Source organism: Odontomachus brunneus, unplaced genomic scaffold (genome assembly GCF_010583005.1).
Source record: "Odontomachus brunneus isolate Ranch 3 - 2012 unplaced genomic scaffold, Obru_v1 Obru_scaffold_143, whole genome shotgun sequence".
Lineage (NCBI taxonomy): Eukaryota > Metazoa > Arthropoda > Insecta > Hymenoptera > Formicidae > Odontomachus > Odontomachus brunneus.
Window position 1 is genome coordinate 197,576 of NW_022639593.1, and position 17,980 is coordinate 215,555.

Below are 17,980 nucleotides of genomic sequence, written 5' to 3' on the forward strand. Positions count from 1 at the left end.
TATATATATATATATATATATATATATATATATATATAATGTATAACTAAAGAATTGACTTTCAGCAATCATTGGTACCTTCGATTCCTGGTATTAGATTAAAAGCGACACGCTAAACCTTCCCACAGATCAAAAGAAATGATTAAGAGAAGATTATGCATGTAAACAATTTAGGAAATATAAGCTTAAAAAGAGGAAGCGTCCAGTCAACAAATATGAAGCACAGCAGAGTGAATACGAGAATAGGAGCAAATAAATACGAGTACTTCTGCATAAAATTAATATACGAAGATTTAGGCAAGTACATATAATTAAGGTACGATGTTAGTAAAGTACTTTATTGAAACTTTATTGTTGTCTTGGTGAATATATATAAAATAATAATGAAACAGCGTTATTTGGAAAATTGCATCAAAACAACATGATTAATTACGTGGAATTAATATTATAGAAATAGAGAGCTGCATATAAAGCAACATGTGTTTTAACGAAGAAAAGAGGCTTTGTTAAAAATAATGTAGAGTATGAACGTATCGATGAGCTTAAATGCCTATTAATTCGCCGCTTTTGACGATAGTGATAGTATCAACTTAACGGGGTACATGACATTAGAGTTAACTGAGGAGGCAAAATCTCGTAAAAAAGACTAAAGGGAAGATATGTATCTTCATAAAGTCAATAACGTAATCAGCAGAAAAGTTCAAATATTAAGCGGTTTTTGAGCCGCTCAGGCCTATGTAGTCCCTTAATGCGTTGCAAAATGCGTTTGCTTCATTAATTATTAGATTACTTCAATCAAACTTTTCTGTCTGTCTATACACAGAAAAATATATACTGCATTTAAATAAACGTTTCAAGTATATTATAAGTTTATATATTTGCAAATCTTTCACATAAGTTTATCATAAGTATCATATTTATTCTAGTAAGTCTAGCATTTTAATTAAGAATATTAAATTAAAAAAAAAATTTGTTTCTTGTTTATTGTACAAACTGTATAATATTAAACAATATAATGTCAAACTAATTTCATCTTTCATAATCTTCTATAATATTTTTATAAAGAAAATAATTTCCTTTTTAAATATATTTTAATGAGCTTTTCTAAAATCTTTGATAAGCCTATCTAAAACTATTATTGAGAAATTATTTATGTTGGAAATAATAAGTATTATTCTTAATGCTTATTATTTAAAAGAAAGCAAGTAAACTGAATAATCAATTTTTTGTAGTAAGACAATATTTTTGTCTGTGTGTAGTATTAAAGCAATGCATGGCATACATATAATTCAATATGGAAATTTTTTTGCACGCGTTTTAAAGCTAGTGAGAAAGTTCCGCATTTTTTTGGAAAGAATTACTTTTTTATTAGTTTTATTCTTTTTTTTAAAGAGAAAAGAAATTTAGAAATTCCACATATTTTCTCAAAAATTTTTTTATACTGTAAATATAGCAAGTCTTCTAGCCGAACATTCTAACCAAGCAAGACTATTATGGCGCTTCTTCAATTAATGAATGTTTGTGTCTTCAGGAAAAATTCCTTGCGTGCACCCGACAAGAAACTGTGAGGTCTTTCGCAATTATCTTGACAGTTGTATTAAAACGAGCGTGCATGAGCAATGTGTATGGAGTATACAAGGACAGTATATAATTTGTATCTTTAAAAATTCACACTTTACTCCAATTTCCTTTTCGTAAGATATATCTAGTCAAAACAAAGCAGCAGATGGAACGTGCTCGCATTTTGGCATACAACAGATCTTCATTCGTTACCACAAACAGCGATTAACAGCTTGTAACAGCGACAAACAGCGATTTCCCAAAATCGCGAAAGCTATCACCCTATTTCGCCGCTCGATTATTCGATTACTTATAATTTTCTCAAACATCGAGAAAGAGAGAGGGAGAGAACGGGGCAGAAAAAGGGAAAAAATGTTGCAAAACTACCGTCGGCGCGGATCACGGGCTGCCTACATGCAGCCGAATGCTCAACGATACACGTGCGCGCCGGTGTGCGTCGGTGTCGGTGAGCCCACGGGAACTCTCAGGTACATAGAAACGAGCCTCTCACGTTCACTAATACGTTTTCTTATTTGTAGTGTTTAGAAAGTCAACGGCAACGAGAACACCGTCGTCGTCGTCGTCATTATCGGGGGAGGTACACCTTGGTACCAGAAGGTGGTAAGCAGCCAAAGGAAGGTGCACGCCGGGTTTAGGTGGGGGCATCTCTAAGCTAGCAGTGTCAGCGTTTCCTCGACGCTCATTGCTCGTCGACTCGTCGAGCCATCTACACCGGGTGTACCGGAGCAGCAAGAGGATTTCAAGTTCGTCCATCGGGAGCCGACCCAGGAAGAGGAACAGAATCGCGGCAAGGAGGTGGGAGAGAGAAACGAGACGACACACCGACGTTCCCGGGCTCGACCGATCGCTTTTGTGCTACGTGGACCTGGTCGGAAGTAGAAGATCGCGCAGGACGAAGAGGAGATGGAGAAAGAACAGCCAGACTCTTTGGCGACGGTCGCCGTCGTCTCGGACAAGATACCGCAGACCCACAGCCACTACGCACCCAGTGAGGTCTATTCTTCCACTGAGCCGCCACCGGTGAGCTTTTTTTTAAAGATTCACTTAAATTGGGGAAAATGTTCAATATACACAAAAAAATATTACTCTACTGCTAGGAAAACCGATTACTGAGTTTATTTTTTTTTAGTGATATTGATCTCCAACAAAGAATATATTTTTATAATAACATACTGAGAACAAAAATATTCGACAATTTATTTGTGTGTGTGCATATGTATGTGAGTGGAATAAAAATTTATTTCCCATAAATAAATTTTTAAATGTGTTTTCTCAGTACAGTCTTCAAATATACTCGTAGTGAATTTCAAAAAAGTTCATTATTATATACTCGAAAGAAGAATCTTATGTTTTTTCACAAGAATATTATAATACTTTGTCGAAGAGAAAGTTGGTTCGATTCTATATAGTAGGTAAGTTTAATTTTTATTTTCATTTATTTTTATATTCTTAATTGAGATATTAAACTTATTAGGATTTAAAATATATTTCGAATAAATTTGATGCTTATGATGAGCAGATATATAAATTTATGAAATACTTAAAATGAGTTTGTTTTGAAATGAAAAGTTTTCTTAAAAGCAGTATGTATTTTTTTGTGTAGTTTGTACTCGTTAGCTGGCGCTCATGCCCGGATTTTATTAAATATTAAGATGGGGAGATTTATCACTTATTTATTAGGGTAAAGTGGACACTCTAAGATTTGGAAGACTTTAAGAAAATTAATTAATAAATAAAATTAATAGATTAATGAATAAAAAAAATATACTAATTTTAGTTATCATTTATTAAATTTTACGAAATAATCAACAAAACTTTTAAACATTTGGTAGTTTTAACGTTTAAAAATATAGGTAAATATAGTTAATTTAATTAAAAATATAGGTAAATATAGAAATATCCGTTTTGCTCTGATATAAATAAGTTTTTTTTTTTCGGTACAATTGTCATATAGAACTAGAATTGGTAACGTGTCTATTGCTTCATAAGTTGCACATTTTTCGCGGCTCCTTTGACTGCACCTATTATATTATATTTAATTATCAATTGGATGCTTAATCTCTATATATTTTTCTCCATAATAACAGATGTAACTTAATTCTCTTTGAATTTTCTTTTTGTTTTTTAGTGTCTCTGGTATTTTTGTTCCTTTTCTTATTCTTTGACTCTTAATCCATGGTCTTGTAACGACTGTAACGATATGTAACGACTTTTAATTTCGATTTAATTTATGTAAAATTGGAAGATATGAGTTGCTAAGGAAATCAGTGTCACTTTGTAAATTAAGATCTATCTATTTTTTAATAAATAATATTTCAGATGTAAGTCTCTTTCTGGTTCCATATCTAAGATTTCCATATCATCTTAATCAATAACATATTCTATATTTAATATATACTCTTGAACAATAGATAACTGAGATGTAGGATCTTTTAGTAATAATTCGTATTCCGAAGTTCGCGTTTTTAATTGTAATAGACAGAAATATTAGAATAAAGCGGATTGGTGATGAGTAAAGCGGATATTAGATTCATTTTACTGGACAAGGACTTTTTGAAAATTATTGGGACATAAAACCAAACCATTACATATTTTAAGACATTTGCGGTAAATCAAGACAAATACATATATTTTAAGAACATAATATAATGCGAATAATTCTAGGTATGACTTTATTCAGGATTTTTTCAAAACAGTGGAAATGTATATTATTATTTGTTTGGTCGTTGTCTAACATATAGGATGATGGTGTTTGTTTCGCCTGAGGTGTTTACTCTGTTTAACTTTTCTCTAATTATTTATCAATTATTAGTTTTTTTAATCTCTATATATTTTAATATTTGATATCTGGAGTACCAGCTACTGCATATTCCCTTTTACATAGATTAGGATTGATAGGAGAGAATAGACCTCTTATAAATTTTTTGTTCGTATTGTGTAAAGATTCGATGCATACAATACCAAGGAGGCCGCGTAAGTATCATAATAATGAAAGTTGTCGCGTTCTAAAAAAGTAGTTCAACCTTGTAAGAAAAGAAAGATGAACATGAAAACGTGTGTGGGTGTAAGCGAAGGAAACCGTATTATTTCGAGTCGAGTGCTATCGTTTCCTCAGGGTTCTCTGCGAAAGATGTCGAATTACAGGAAATCTGCACGAGCGATCCGGAAATACTAAGAAAAGCAATTACTTAATTTGCAATTACTTGCTTTCTTTTAAATATAAGAACGTTTTTGAACGCGAACATGACAGATGATTTTTGTCGCTAAGGAACCCTCCTATCGTTCGGAATTCCGTATATGTACCGCTATAATTAAAAGGATATAGCTTCCTTATGACTGGAACATATAAGTATAAGACACAATAAAGCGAAGTACGACGTCGGCGTTGATGAGGTCGTGCCATGACGACTAAATCGTCGGATAATTTCGAACACGTGCGACTAATTCGGAGTGGAAAAATAGTGTAATAGTGAACGGTGTGGAAATAACTGCAATTCGTCGGTTGACGTCCTGTCGTGATTGAGCTCTGGCCTCGCTGTAACGAGAAAGTTACTACAAAGAAGCTATTTGCGGATTTCTCGTGTTTCGTTCACTTGAACAGGTTCTAGCGTTTGACCAAGTAAAAGATATATTTATAATATGTACACTCATGGACAGAAAAGTTCTCAATGTGAGAGAAAATCCATCTATTGAAAAACGAATTTCACAAAGATAGAAAATTTATAAATTTTACATATCCAAAAAATTATTGTCTACTCTATCCACGATATTACATCTCTATCCACGTAATACATAAATTCATTGAATTAATAATGTATAATTGTTAACTTAACAATGCATAACCTAACTACAATTGTAACTTAATGATATATAACAGAAATTCCAATAATTTTTACCGTATCGTTTCCGAAATATTTAATTATAAATTTATATCGTGCAAGCAATATGATATGTAAAACGTTTATAATATAATAAATTTCTTCTAATTTGATATATATGTATATAAGACAGAAGTTTAAAAAAACTATCGTTATAATAAAATACACATTGAAACATATTTTAATAAAGAATCACATAAATTTACTGTCAGGTTGAAGAGAAATCTTGAGATCTATCGATGAGAAAATCCGTTAAATCGACAACATATGATTGAAAATATGACAACATGATAAATTTGTGTGTGTGTATGTGTGTCAAAGATTATCTGAAATAACTTTATAATGTCATATTTCTATATTTACTTCTATATTTATTATTCATTTTATAATGTCATATTTCTGTATTTACTTCTATATTTATTATTCATTTTAACATAACAACTATGTGTCTCTGACTATGTATCTATTGACTGTATAAACATTTTAAAGGCAACCTTTTTCTATGTATTAATGCCTGTCACGATCCTATTAACTATATTTTTTAATAACCAAAGTATGAACATACAGCAACATAGTCATCTTATCCTGATATCGGGTTCAGTTGCCTAGTAATGTATATACAATAAGAAGACGATGTATAAAATATGTATTTTCATTTGTAGTTTAATTTGTAGAGAAAGAGAGAGTGAGAGAAAGAGAGAGAAAGAGAGAGAGAGAAATCTCCGTGAGAGGTCTTCACCAGCTTTTAATTATAAGCTAACTTTATTTTGTCCACTCATGTGCTTCATTTCAATCATTTTATGAATAAAAATTACATTTATTATTAAAAACAGTATATCATACTTGCAAGAAATTTTATTCTAGCTAGTAACACATTGTTTAATTTTATTTAGTCATAATGGAGAATATTAATACAAACTTTCAAGAGGCCCAAAAATTTACTTTGTTGTTACCAAATCAATTTTTTTATTTCTTAATTTCAATATTATTCCGATTTTAATGAAACTCAGGAAAAATTATTTATGTTTTAAAAGAATCGTTTCGTGATTTTGTATCCACTATTCTTCCCAAGGTAAATCATAAAAAAAACATATAAGTTCCTTATTCACCGGGCAGAACGATATACACAGCCTCTGACTCGCATTTATATAACAGCGTCTCCTCGATTATTGATGCTAATGACAATCGATTGGTTTCTTGTTTAACTGTTGCTACGTGTTCTCGCGTACGTTAATTCGCGCGATTAAGTTCTTAGCGGTCGATCTGACAGGATCCGGAATAAATATAGTGATTTAGTAAGGAACGAAAGTAGGTCGCGACGAATTGGTAACGAAGTCTCCATAGAAAGTTCATACACATTTCATCGTTGAAACTTGTACGTAAATTCGTCACGTCGCATTGACGCCGCATCGGTGAGAAGTCTCGAGCAAGCATTGTACAAATACTCAGACGACACATCTCATCAAATGAATATTTATGTTGAAGTATCCGTTACTATCGCGATCGCCAGTATTGTTCTTTTGAAAGTAAACGCGCGCGGACGCGCGATTCCCCCGTGTCGTTAATTCGCAGTCGTAAGATAATATTACGTGACGCGCATAAATCTCGCGGTTGTTATGTCGTGATTCGAATCGACCGTGAGTCGAATGCAACTTGCTATTGGAATGCAAATACAATGTTTTGCCGATTGATATTATTGACGGGTATTATATAATGGTCTCCGCGGAACCTTTCAATCTGCGCAACAAACCGACAAATTAAATTTCATTGTAAATAACATCAGTACCGAATAATTGATTGAAGAAGTGTCTCTTCGAGAGATGCAGCCTTTGCCCACATAAATATTTCCCAGGATTTTCTCAGGTACAGCATACCCAGATAGCACAGATAATTCAAAAAGAATTCATTAGACAATGTATGTTTATGTCACCAATTCTAAGTTCTTCTTCAGATACAAAAAAGATTCTTTTTACATCTAAAAAAAACCTAAAATTGGTGATATAAACATGAATTCTTTTGAAAGTCTCTTTGTGTATATATTGATTTGAATGTCTAAATTTGTTCCACAATTCATTGTCCCACTGTGATATCAATTGGAAATCTTATTTTTATCCTAAACATAGGTTATCTGTCTAGAGAATAAAAAAAGAAATACTATTTATAATAATAAGAATAGAAACTTTTATTTAGTCAATGATATTGATGTACTTTTTCAAACGAAGAATCTCTTATGTTATACCAACTATTTTATTCAATAGAATGACAAATAAAAGGAAAAATAAAATATTTTAAAAATATTTTGAAAGTATCTCATTAAATAATTAAATAATTTGGAAAGTCAATATAAGTTTTGTTCAATTCTAATGTAAAATAAAGACCAGAACGAATATTGGCATATTTTTAAAATTTTCACTTAGAATCATATGTTTGAGTCATTATACTTCTAACCACCAAAGAAATTTTCCATTATTTTACTAAACTCAAGGGAATATATGGAGAAAATATCATAGTAAAAATAAAATTTTTGTAACCTTGGGTTATACAGGATTATAACTGAAATTATTATATATTTGTTAAAAAATGTTAAGTACGTTTGATTTTTTACTACAAAATTATACAAAATACAAAATTATAATTGTTGGAATTATTTTTATATTGTATATCAGGTAGGTTATCGAACTTACATTTTAATTTTTTTATAGCAATTTATTTATAATTTTTCAATATAGTTCAGCTTTACAAAAAATCACTACAAAATGAAATATAGTTTTAACGTAATCTTTACTACAATATTTTCTTAAGTTTTAACGTAATCTTTACTACAATATTTTCTGTGTAGATTTTAATTAAAATATCCAAATTTGCTTCAAAATTAGTTATCCTACTACGATATCAATTGGAAATTCCACTTTTTATTCAAACATGGATTCACCACCCATATTTGAAAAAGAAATACAAAGAATTTGAACTTTTTTTCAATCATTAATATTAGTATATTTTCATGATATCAAACAAGATGTCTTATGTTATACCAATTCCTGTTCTATTTAATAGAATAATAAATCAAAGAAAATAAAATATTTTAAAAATACTGAATATTTTATTGAATAATGAAATTATTTGAAAAGTAAATATATCTTTTGTTCAGTTCTAATGTACAATAAAAACCAGAAAGGATATTGGCAAATCTTTGGGTTCTGCACTTAGAATTGCATGTTTAAACATTACACTTCTAATCAGAACATATAATTAATTCGAGGAATTGGATTAAATCCCAATTAGATCTCAATTTTCTGCGCAGCTGGTTGTTCGTTGTATACTTTACAGAAATGTATTTTCTTAAAGTGAATTAGTAAAATTTTTTCTGATTGAATCAGTAAAAAGAGTATCATAATCAATGAATATTTGCTAATTTTCAATGAAAACATTCCCACTTTAATGTTCCATTTTATATTTCACTGATTTTTATCATTGGAAGTAACACTTCACTGCATATTTGTAGCGCGAAAATTCGTAATATGCTGTGTAAAATTCAATTTTTGCGTTTGTGGCGATGGAATTAACGGCTTTCATGCGTCTTGCGTGCAATGATACTATCTATGTTTGCAAACTGTAATAAACTGCATCAGTAATAGAAATAATCGTTATTCTTAACTGATCATCTCAGCGATATTTTACTGATTGCGGTGTTATATTTATAACTGAACCGTAAGTTATAAGTATAGCATTTCAGTGAAGAATATGCTGATTATACTTTAGTGATTAAAGATACAGTGCGCGAGGTTGTAATTGAACGGTTATATTTTACAAAAAGTTGCAGTATCGAAGGATTTCCGAAGGCCACATAGTCTTCGATTGCTCAGATGAAAAATATGCAATGTGCGATAACGCAGTATTTCTAGAAAATGCGCTCCAATGCGTGGGAAATATTAGATACAGTTTTAATATGGCCTGAGACGCAGCGAATGGCTCGCAACCTTAGAAATTATTACTATTGCTGTCGCGTCAGCGTTTGCAGCAGTGACGACATACAGAAACGATTTGTCGCCATCCTTTTCTCCGAAATGTTCATTTAATATGTTTAGTAATCTCAAATCAGCCAACAAAAACGTTAAACTCTTTAAGTACAAAATTATCCTCATAAAAAGCGCATGCCGGTGAGCGATACGTTTTCGTGAAAGTTCTTTTGCCACATAATTGCACGGAACTCGCAGTGTGTTACGCCCGAACGGCGATTCGCAGGATTTTTCATTCGATCGCTTTTCATGGAACAAATTCAAAGTAATTACCGATAATTAATAATGGCGGAATCGAGTGATAGTTAAAAAAATTAATCGCACATTGTGATTAGCATATCGAGTAAATATGCTTATTTGCATCGAAAATCTTTATTTTTCGGCGACGAAGAAAAGTTTCCTGTGTAGCGCGATCGCTTCGCTACTGCAAAATGCACTTTTATGCGTATGTTTAGCTTGTTTAGCGGTGGAGACACATTTTTTGATGCAGCATGTAGAAAATTGCAGACATTACGCTATACAACCCTTATAAAAAAGTATCACTGGCTGTGATAAATTGGCCAGTAATAAATAATAATTTTATTACTCCTACGAGTAATAAAATTATTGAACGACAGTAATTATCGCTGGCCAAATTATCACTTATCAGTAATAAATTTCTATAAGGGAACGTGAAAAAGAGGAGGATGAAGTAGAGAGAAGAAGAGAGAGAGAGAGAGAGAGAGAGAGGGTGCAGAGAGACGATACGCGAAATTTATGGGCGTTTGATTACACAGGAAAAACAGCGAGAACTTAATTGCGGCGATTAAACGAGTGACTGTGCGACTTTAATACGTATTTACGGCAAAAAGAATAGCTCGAGACGTGTGCATTTCCGCTGTGGAAATTACGAGACATATCGCCATTGAGCAAGGCGACGTTTAATTGGTTAACGAGAGAGTTTGGGAAGAAACTTCGTCGAAATAAGAAAGAAAACGAAAAAAAAACAGAAGAGAGTGACACCGCTGTGTAAAACGTGATATACATCCTTCCTGAGAACACTCGACTTCCTGCCTGTCGTGCCGTCATGAATGCGCGCGATGTCTCTTCGTGAACATTAGCAGGCGAGTATTTGTGTGAGAATCGGCCGGATACTGTGAGTCTTTGAAAAGTCGATTTTAATGGCTAAAATCGAGCCTGTTTTGCTATTTAAATGTGGACAGAGCAAAGGGAATATCTTACATTGGACAATACCGAATTCTACATTTGAATTACGGGGTTGGAGTGATTTACAGAGATATCAATAATGTGCGAACTCTATAAATTTCTCAACAGACAGGATCGTCGTTTCCATTTCTAAATAAGCTCTAAATAAGCTTCTAAATAAGCTTGTAAATAATGAGGGGAAAGGAAGTGGTGTTTTATCACGCCGAATGTTTGGACGTACAAAAAGAGGAAAGATCGAGTTTGCGAATATACGAAATAAACGAAACAACTGGAGCTTTCGAAACTTGTTCCGTCTTCGCGATGACAAACGTAGCATTCGTGCCACGTTTATGAACTCGCGGGGGCCTTGAACGTCGCAATTGACGTCGTTCCATCCATATCATTTCCATATCCATATCGTTCGACCATATCATTCTATCCTTTTTCCGTTCTCCCTCCTTCCCTTCTCTTCCCGTCGATACATACACTATCTGTCGCAGTAAAGAGGTTAAAGAGGTTTCAGTGATAGCTTCTAGTATCACCACCAATATTTTATTAGTGAAATTATTTGAAATGACTAAAATAATAATTTTGTAATAGTATATATTAGAATATGATAACATTCGTAAATGTCATAATATATGTATGTTTAATATGTGTAATATGTGTAATATGTGTTTTCATTTTTTATGTTAAAAATTATGAAATACTCTAAGAGGGATAAACAATTGTAAGACATATAATTTGTCAATATCAATTGTAAGAAAAGAAATGTTATAACATGAAATATACTTATTATTATATTTGATAAATAATCAGTTTTATTTGAATTGAAAATTCATAAGTGTGCAATGTTAAAATGAATAATAAATAATAAATGTAGAAATAAATATATAAATGATATCATGTGAGGTTACTCTTCAGACAACATCATTATTAACTTATTTCATATGTGATATTGTCATGTTTCAAATATCGATTTCATGAGTTTTCTCATCGAAAGATCTCGATTTCTTTTCAACCTGACGGTAAATTTAATGTAATATTTACTTAAAATATGCTTAAATGTCCATTTTATTATTACGACGGTTTTGTAAAACCTGTTTTATATAGAGTGTCCCCAAAAAATTTGACAAAATATTAAAACAATATTCTAGAAATGAGAACAAACAAAAGAAAATTTATGTTCACAAATTTATATTAGTGTAACTCATTAATGATTGGTTTTCGGATCCATGTTAAACTTCTTTTGTTTGTTTTTACCTCTAGAATATAAGAATTTGATATTATCTCTAGAATAAATGTTAACATTTGACCGAATGTTTTTGGTACATCCTGTATATAGAAATATGTCAAATTAGAAAAATTTGTTATATTATAGAGCTTTTCTCTCTCTATATATACATATATAGACTATATATACATATATATACATATATAGACTATACACAGATTGTACACAAAGAAATTAATATTGTATTAAAGTAAATGTTTGTTCCAAGTATTTCATAAGTTCATACATTTCGCAAATTTACTATAAATCTATCATATGTATCAAATTTATTCAAAATGCATTCTGAATCCGAGTAATTTAGCATTTCAATCAAGAATATTAAATAAAAGCAAAAGTTGAGTTTGCTTACTTGAATCGAACCAATGTTTCCTTCGATAAAGTTTTATAATATTCTTGTAAAGAAGACAAATTCTCCTTTTCAATATATGATAACAAATATTTTTAAAATTTATGATAAATATATTTAAACCTATTATTAAAAAAATATTTTTTGTTGAAAGTAACCATTACCTAAAAGAAGAAAAGTAAATTGAATTATCGAATTTCTTAGCAGTAGAGTGAGATTTTCCTGTGTGTATGTGCAAAACACAACGGCTGAATGGGCGTCATTGGAATATATATTCTTCTAGATATACCATAAATCTCTAAAAGAATATCTCAATCACTCGATATGATAATCACTCAACGGTTGTACAACCATTATGTTTTCTGAACGTATCTTGAGACTATTTTAAACTCTCTTTTATTGTTAAGAACGTTTCTATAAGTAGTTTATTATCTTTCTATTTGGCTTTAGAATATAAGCTTTATTGTTAATGTAATTATTTCGCAGTGAAAGGACGACTAAGTACATATTCGTTGACTGACTCACTCGTCGCGCGTTGAACTCTCCGGAGATTTCGACGCGAACATCGGCCTACAATATTGCTACACACACACATACCCACGCGCGCGCGCACACACACACACACACACACACATGTCACAAAAATATTACGCCGACATTAAACTTGAGAAGCTTTCAATTATGTTGCTAAAAATAGTAGCAATGTTATTACATACAATCTTAATAGAATGCTAAAATGTAATGAATCCAAAAAATGTCGATAACGTAGAAGCGATCATCACATGATCATATTGTCTTTTTCATATTTTTTTTGTAAAAATAAATTTTAATTTAAAATAAATATGCGTTTTTTTGTTTTGTTTTACCATGCTAGCAAGAAACATAACTGCGCATACATAGAAATACTTCTACAAATTTGTCGCATATTTTGAAGTTTCTACATTTAGTCGTAAAGATATAGAAATGTTCCTTGAAATTTTGTTAACGGAACAAAAACACACGTGCGGTACAAGCTACAAGACTTTTGTATCAAATAAATACGCCAACTGTCAGCTCGAGATATCAATTTAAAAATTTTTTATCGTTTTCGTCACATATTGAGCTTTAATTCATTATTGTATGTGCTTTTAGAGTGTGAAAGTATTTGTAATTCTGTGCAACCAATATTACATAAATTTTGCAGAAAACAGTCGATAAAGTTTCTGAATATGGCGTGTCTTTAAAATACTATTTTTTTTAGAGCTCTTTTAATAAATTTTAAACTTTAAAGAGAATATCTTCTTATTCAGTTCAAGATTGTTTTATAATTATTATAAATTAATATCATTTAATGAAATAAAATTATTTCAAGAACATATGATTTCATAAATTTATCAAGATATAATTACTTTGTCTTTGTTCTTTTAAAGCTAATGTTTTATTAGTACTATCGTGCTGCTCTCTAATAGAGATAATTACAATATTGTATTCCTATATAAAAAAGAAAAAATTTACTAAGATATTATAGCAACATTTTAGTAATAATAACATTAACTTCGACGCTATTCGAGCAATTCGACTCGTTCATATCGTTCGAAATATATTTGGTATACCGAAGATAGATTTTTTTCCCGTTACATTTTTTACAAATTCAAGCCCTTCCCTACAGACCAGAAGGCCGCTTCCGGACGCGTGGTTGGCAACAATGATTGCTCTGTCATGCGTGTCGCCGGCGTGAGGCTAAATTTCGTTTTCATTAAAGAATATTACTCACCGAAATGACCCAATCGTCGGCCGACTGAGGTCATCGGTTTTTTCTTCTTCTTTTTTTCTCTTTTATCGCGCGTTGAAACTTACCTAAAAGCGTCAGCGCTCTTAAATGCTTCGACCGCGTTGCCTTACGTCACGTGTTGGTTTGCACAGCGCGCACACGTGACGTAATATTAGATTATACAATATTTGTAACGTGATGCGCGTACGCGTATGCGTGTACGCGAGTAACATAAAGTGTAACGAAATGTACAACAATCTCGCAACGAAGTTATCGCCTCGTATGCGAAAAACCATAAATTTACATGCGAATGCAAAAAAGGAAAGGAGTGAAGTGCAACTGAATCAACTGATAAACTCTCACAAGCGCTTGAAAAACTATTTTTATCCGCGAACGACACGATGTGTATCGTTCGTTTGCATGTTTGCTCGCATGTCATTCGCGACGACCGTCGTTTCTGACGTTTTTCGTATACTCAAAACACCTTCTCTAGTTGCCAGCAATAAAACTTCATACACTCGGCTCATTTATCTGACTTACAAAACGAAACGTTCCGTGAAGCAGGACATTCGTAGCAGTGACACTTTTGCGTTTTCGCTTACCCTCGCGCATTATTAGCATTTATTTGTGTGTGCGTGTGTGTATGTGTACACATAACAAACGACGTAGTTCGCATTTACGTAAGCCAAAACAAGTGTCGACATTTGTCGAACAGATTCGAGATTTCGAGAGCGGAATACATTCTTTTCGATGTTCCAGCTCAGTTGCACCTCTTCCGGTGAGAGTTTATCAACTTTCATGCATTCGCTCACGATACCCGTCATGGCTGCACTTTCCGTATCAAAGAACGCAAGACGCGCGGACGAAACATGGTTTTCTCACTAATTTGCAGAATTGTGGAAAGTTGCGCTTACTATGTAGTTCTCTTTCAACGATGACGATAAGGATAATTTTTAGAGTTTAGTGTACATATATTATACGGACACTGAAGATATCGAAAGAAACGCAATATTTAATTTCAGAGAGAAAAGCAAACATTATATATATTTTTCTTACGTATTGGATTAATCCATAAATTCGTTTTTTATCTATTGAGTTAATCTACAAATTCGGATTTTTAAATAAAAAACTGAGATGCATTTTATTTTTGTTAAAATTAATTTTAATCAATAAAATATCAATCAATAATATATGCATTCTGTTTTGCAATCTTTTGCCATCTTTCACGTAATTTCGTAATTCTTCTCTCGTTCTTGTGCTTTTCTGGTGAAAAAAACGCTCCAAGTGATTTTTCACATCTTCTAAAAAAGCGATGTTTATATTGTCAGGGAAGTTTCGTAATAAGGAAACAGATGATAATCGGAGGAAATAATATCGAGTGAATATAGTGGGTAAGACAAAACATCCTAGTCAAATTCTAACAATTTTTACGGTAATAATACGAGATCATAATACATTGTAAAAATTCGTTACTGTTTTTCATTTTCAAATCGCAACAAAGACTACTGTATTTTTTTAAACATTATTATTTACACCACAAAATATGTTCTGAATGTTAGCTATCAAAGTATAAACATAGATAGTCAACTGTGTATGAAATTATTTTCCTAATACTAACATGAAAATTTTAACTAGATAAAAATTCGTATGAATTTTTATGGATCAGCCTAATATATATATATATATATATATATATATATATATATATATATATATATATATATATATATATATATATATATATATAGAATATATTATATACATATATACATAAATTTATATATATATATATAGAGGAAAGTAGCCAAAAGCGACATAGACCTCCTAAAGCGACATACCTCTATATCTCATATATTAAATGTTATATTTTATCGGAACTAATATAAACGTAGTCATGAAAAATTCATATGTGGTATATTTCTTGTTCTTTTATTTGCTAAATTAGCAAATATCGAGTTTTAGAAATTCGTAAATTTTATTTCTATGATTTTTATTGACGAATTACGTAGACCAAACAGCGATAATAATTTTTTTGTTTAATATTAAATTCTTCTATATGCATTTGGCTTTTGTACAAATATTTTTTAAATATTTTTATCTTCATTATTTTTTTTACTGTATAACTTGGAAAATTTTATGAGAATCTGTTTTAAAGTGACATACTCCCTGTAGTATGCGATAGGTGCGATACTCCGTGACTAACATAACCTGATTCTAACCTCCCATTGTGATGTGAAATTTGTTTATTTTAAAGTTTAATTCTGTTTAGTTTAAAAATATAACATATATAAAATATGTGAGAAATGAAAAAGATGGAAATGCTAAAGATATTTTTTTATTTAATTATATTTCCCTTTTGTGACATTATATTTTTATAAATAATAATTATTATTTTTATATATAATAATAATAATAAACATATATAATGTTTATATATATAATGTTTATTATATATAATAATAATAATAAACCTTATATTTTTTTATAAATGAATATTATTCAACCATTAAACGTATTAATGAATTATTTATTATCAAATATTATCATATATGCAACATATTATATAACTTCCAATAGGTATGACGTTTTTGGCACATTTTTTTAGAACTCCATTTTCGGGCGTTTCACAAGAACATTTTTTGTTTTAAATGTAGAAATCATTTCAGAAAAAATATGATATTATTTGATAGAAACTACTTCCAACTACATATATATATATTTACATTTATATTTTGAGCTTTACATTAGAAATAACCTCCAAAAACAAAGTATGTCGCTTTTGATGCCTTTACTCTATACATTATATACATAGATTTTTTTATTTATTTATAAAACGCTGAAGTACCAATAGTGTATGAGATACAAACGTTCGAAACAGTAGAACTTTCTGTGAACAAACTTTGAACAACCAAGTGGATAACAAAATTGTTTTTCTCTGTCAATTTTTGTGGATTTTATTTTAATAGAATTTTATTTTGGATCTCAGTTAGAAAGATATGTTGAAAATTAAAAGGTCATCATAAATAATAATCTCCTTCGACATATCTGATGAGGAAGAATTAATTCTAAATTGATGAGAGTATCTGTCAATATAAATTCGCGAGAATTGGGACATCTTATATACAGCATATTTGATAATTCGCTACGGAGCCGCGGTTGTACACAAATTAGATCTACTAACTAAACAAAAAGTCCTCTATCATTTTGCACATAAATTTTGAGTTATTAATTTAAAAAGACGGATGAGTGATTGCGCGTTATGCGGTATATGAGCTGTAATGGCAACGCCTACTATTTGTGGATCAATCTGAATAAAAAGTCTTTCATCATTTTAAAAATACTATGTAAATTTTTTATCTTAAAGGAGATTGATGAAAAATTGTACGAGATTGTATGCCAATTTTCTTTAATTATTAACTAAAAAATTTGTTTGTTATTTGCAAAATGGTAGAGGACTTTTTTATTCAATTTGATGAAATTAGAGATTTTAATTAAAGAAGATTTATGCATTATCGCACACCATCATGTAACAATTTTTTTTCATTAATAACTAAAAATCTATGTGGTTATTTGCAAAATGATAAAAGGTTTTTTTGTTCAATTTGACCTAATGTATAAGCACATATATCGTTATATTTATCTTTCAAACAACTTTGATGTACTGAAGATATATAGAAAAAGATATAGATCTATTAAAAAAATCAAAGTTGGAATCAGAATCTCTGCAAATAAAACTTCTACGAAAAGTTGCAAATTAATAACTCTTTCATCCAGTTTCCTCTTTTATCCTCTTTTATCTCAGTAAAAACCGCATTTTAATATCTTTAACGATTTAGGAGATAATAAGTATGTCAACACTTAGGTGTTGATATATATATATATATATATATATATATATATATATATATATATATATATATATATATATAT

The 17,980-nt window shown here is 30.6% G+C and overlaps 1 protein-coding gene across 1 annotated transcript in view; it reads left to right on the forward strand.

The window, feature by feature from the left end:
* The first annotated feature begins 2,243 nt into the window (after window positions 1-2,243).
* Window positions 2,244-17,980, forward strand: part of LOC116850343 (fibrous sheath CABYR-binding protein) — an 86,226-nt gene continuing 70,489 nt past the window's right edge. The window contains exon 1 of the mRNA XM_032828528.1: window positions 2,244-2,601. Within this exon, the coding sequence (XP_032684419.1) occupies window positions 2,485-2,601 (117 nt within the window). The 5' untranslated portion in view covers window positions 2,244-2,484. The remainder of the gene's footprint in view (window positions 2,602-17,980) is intronic.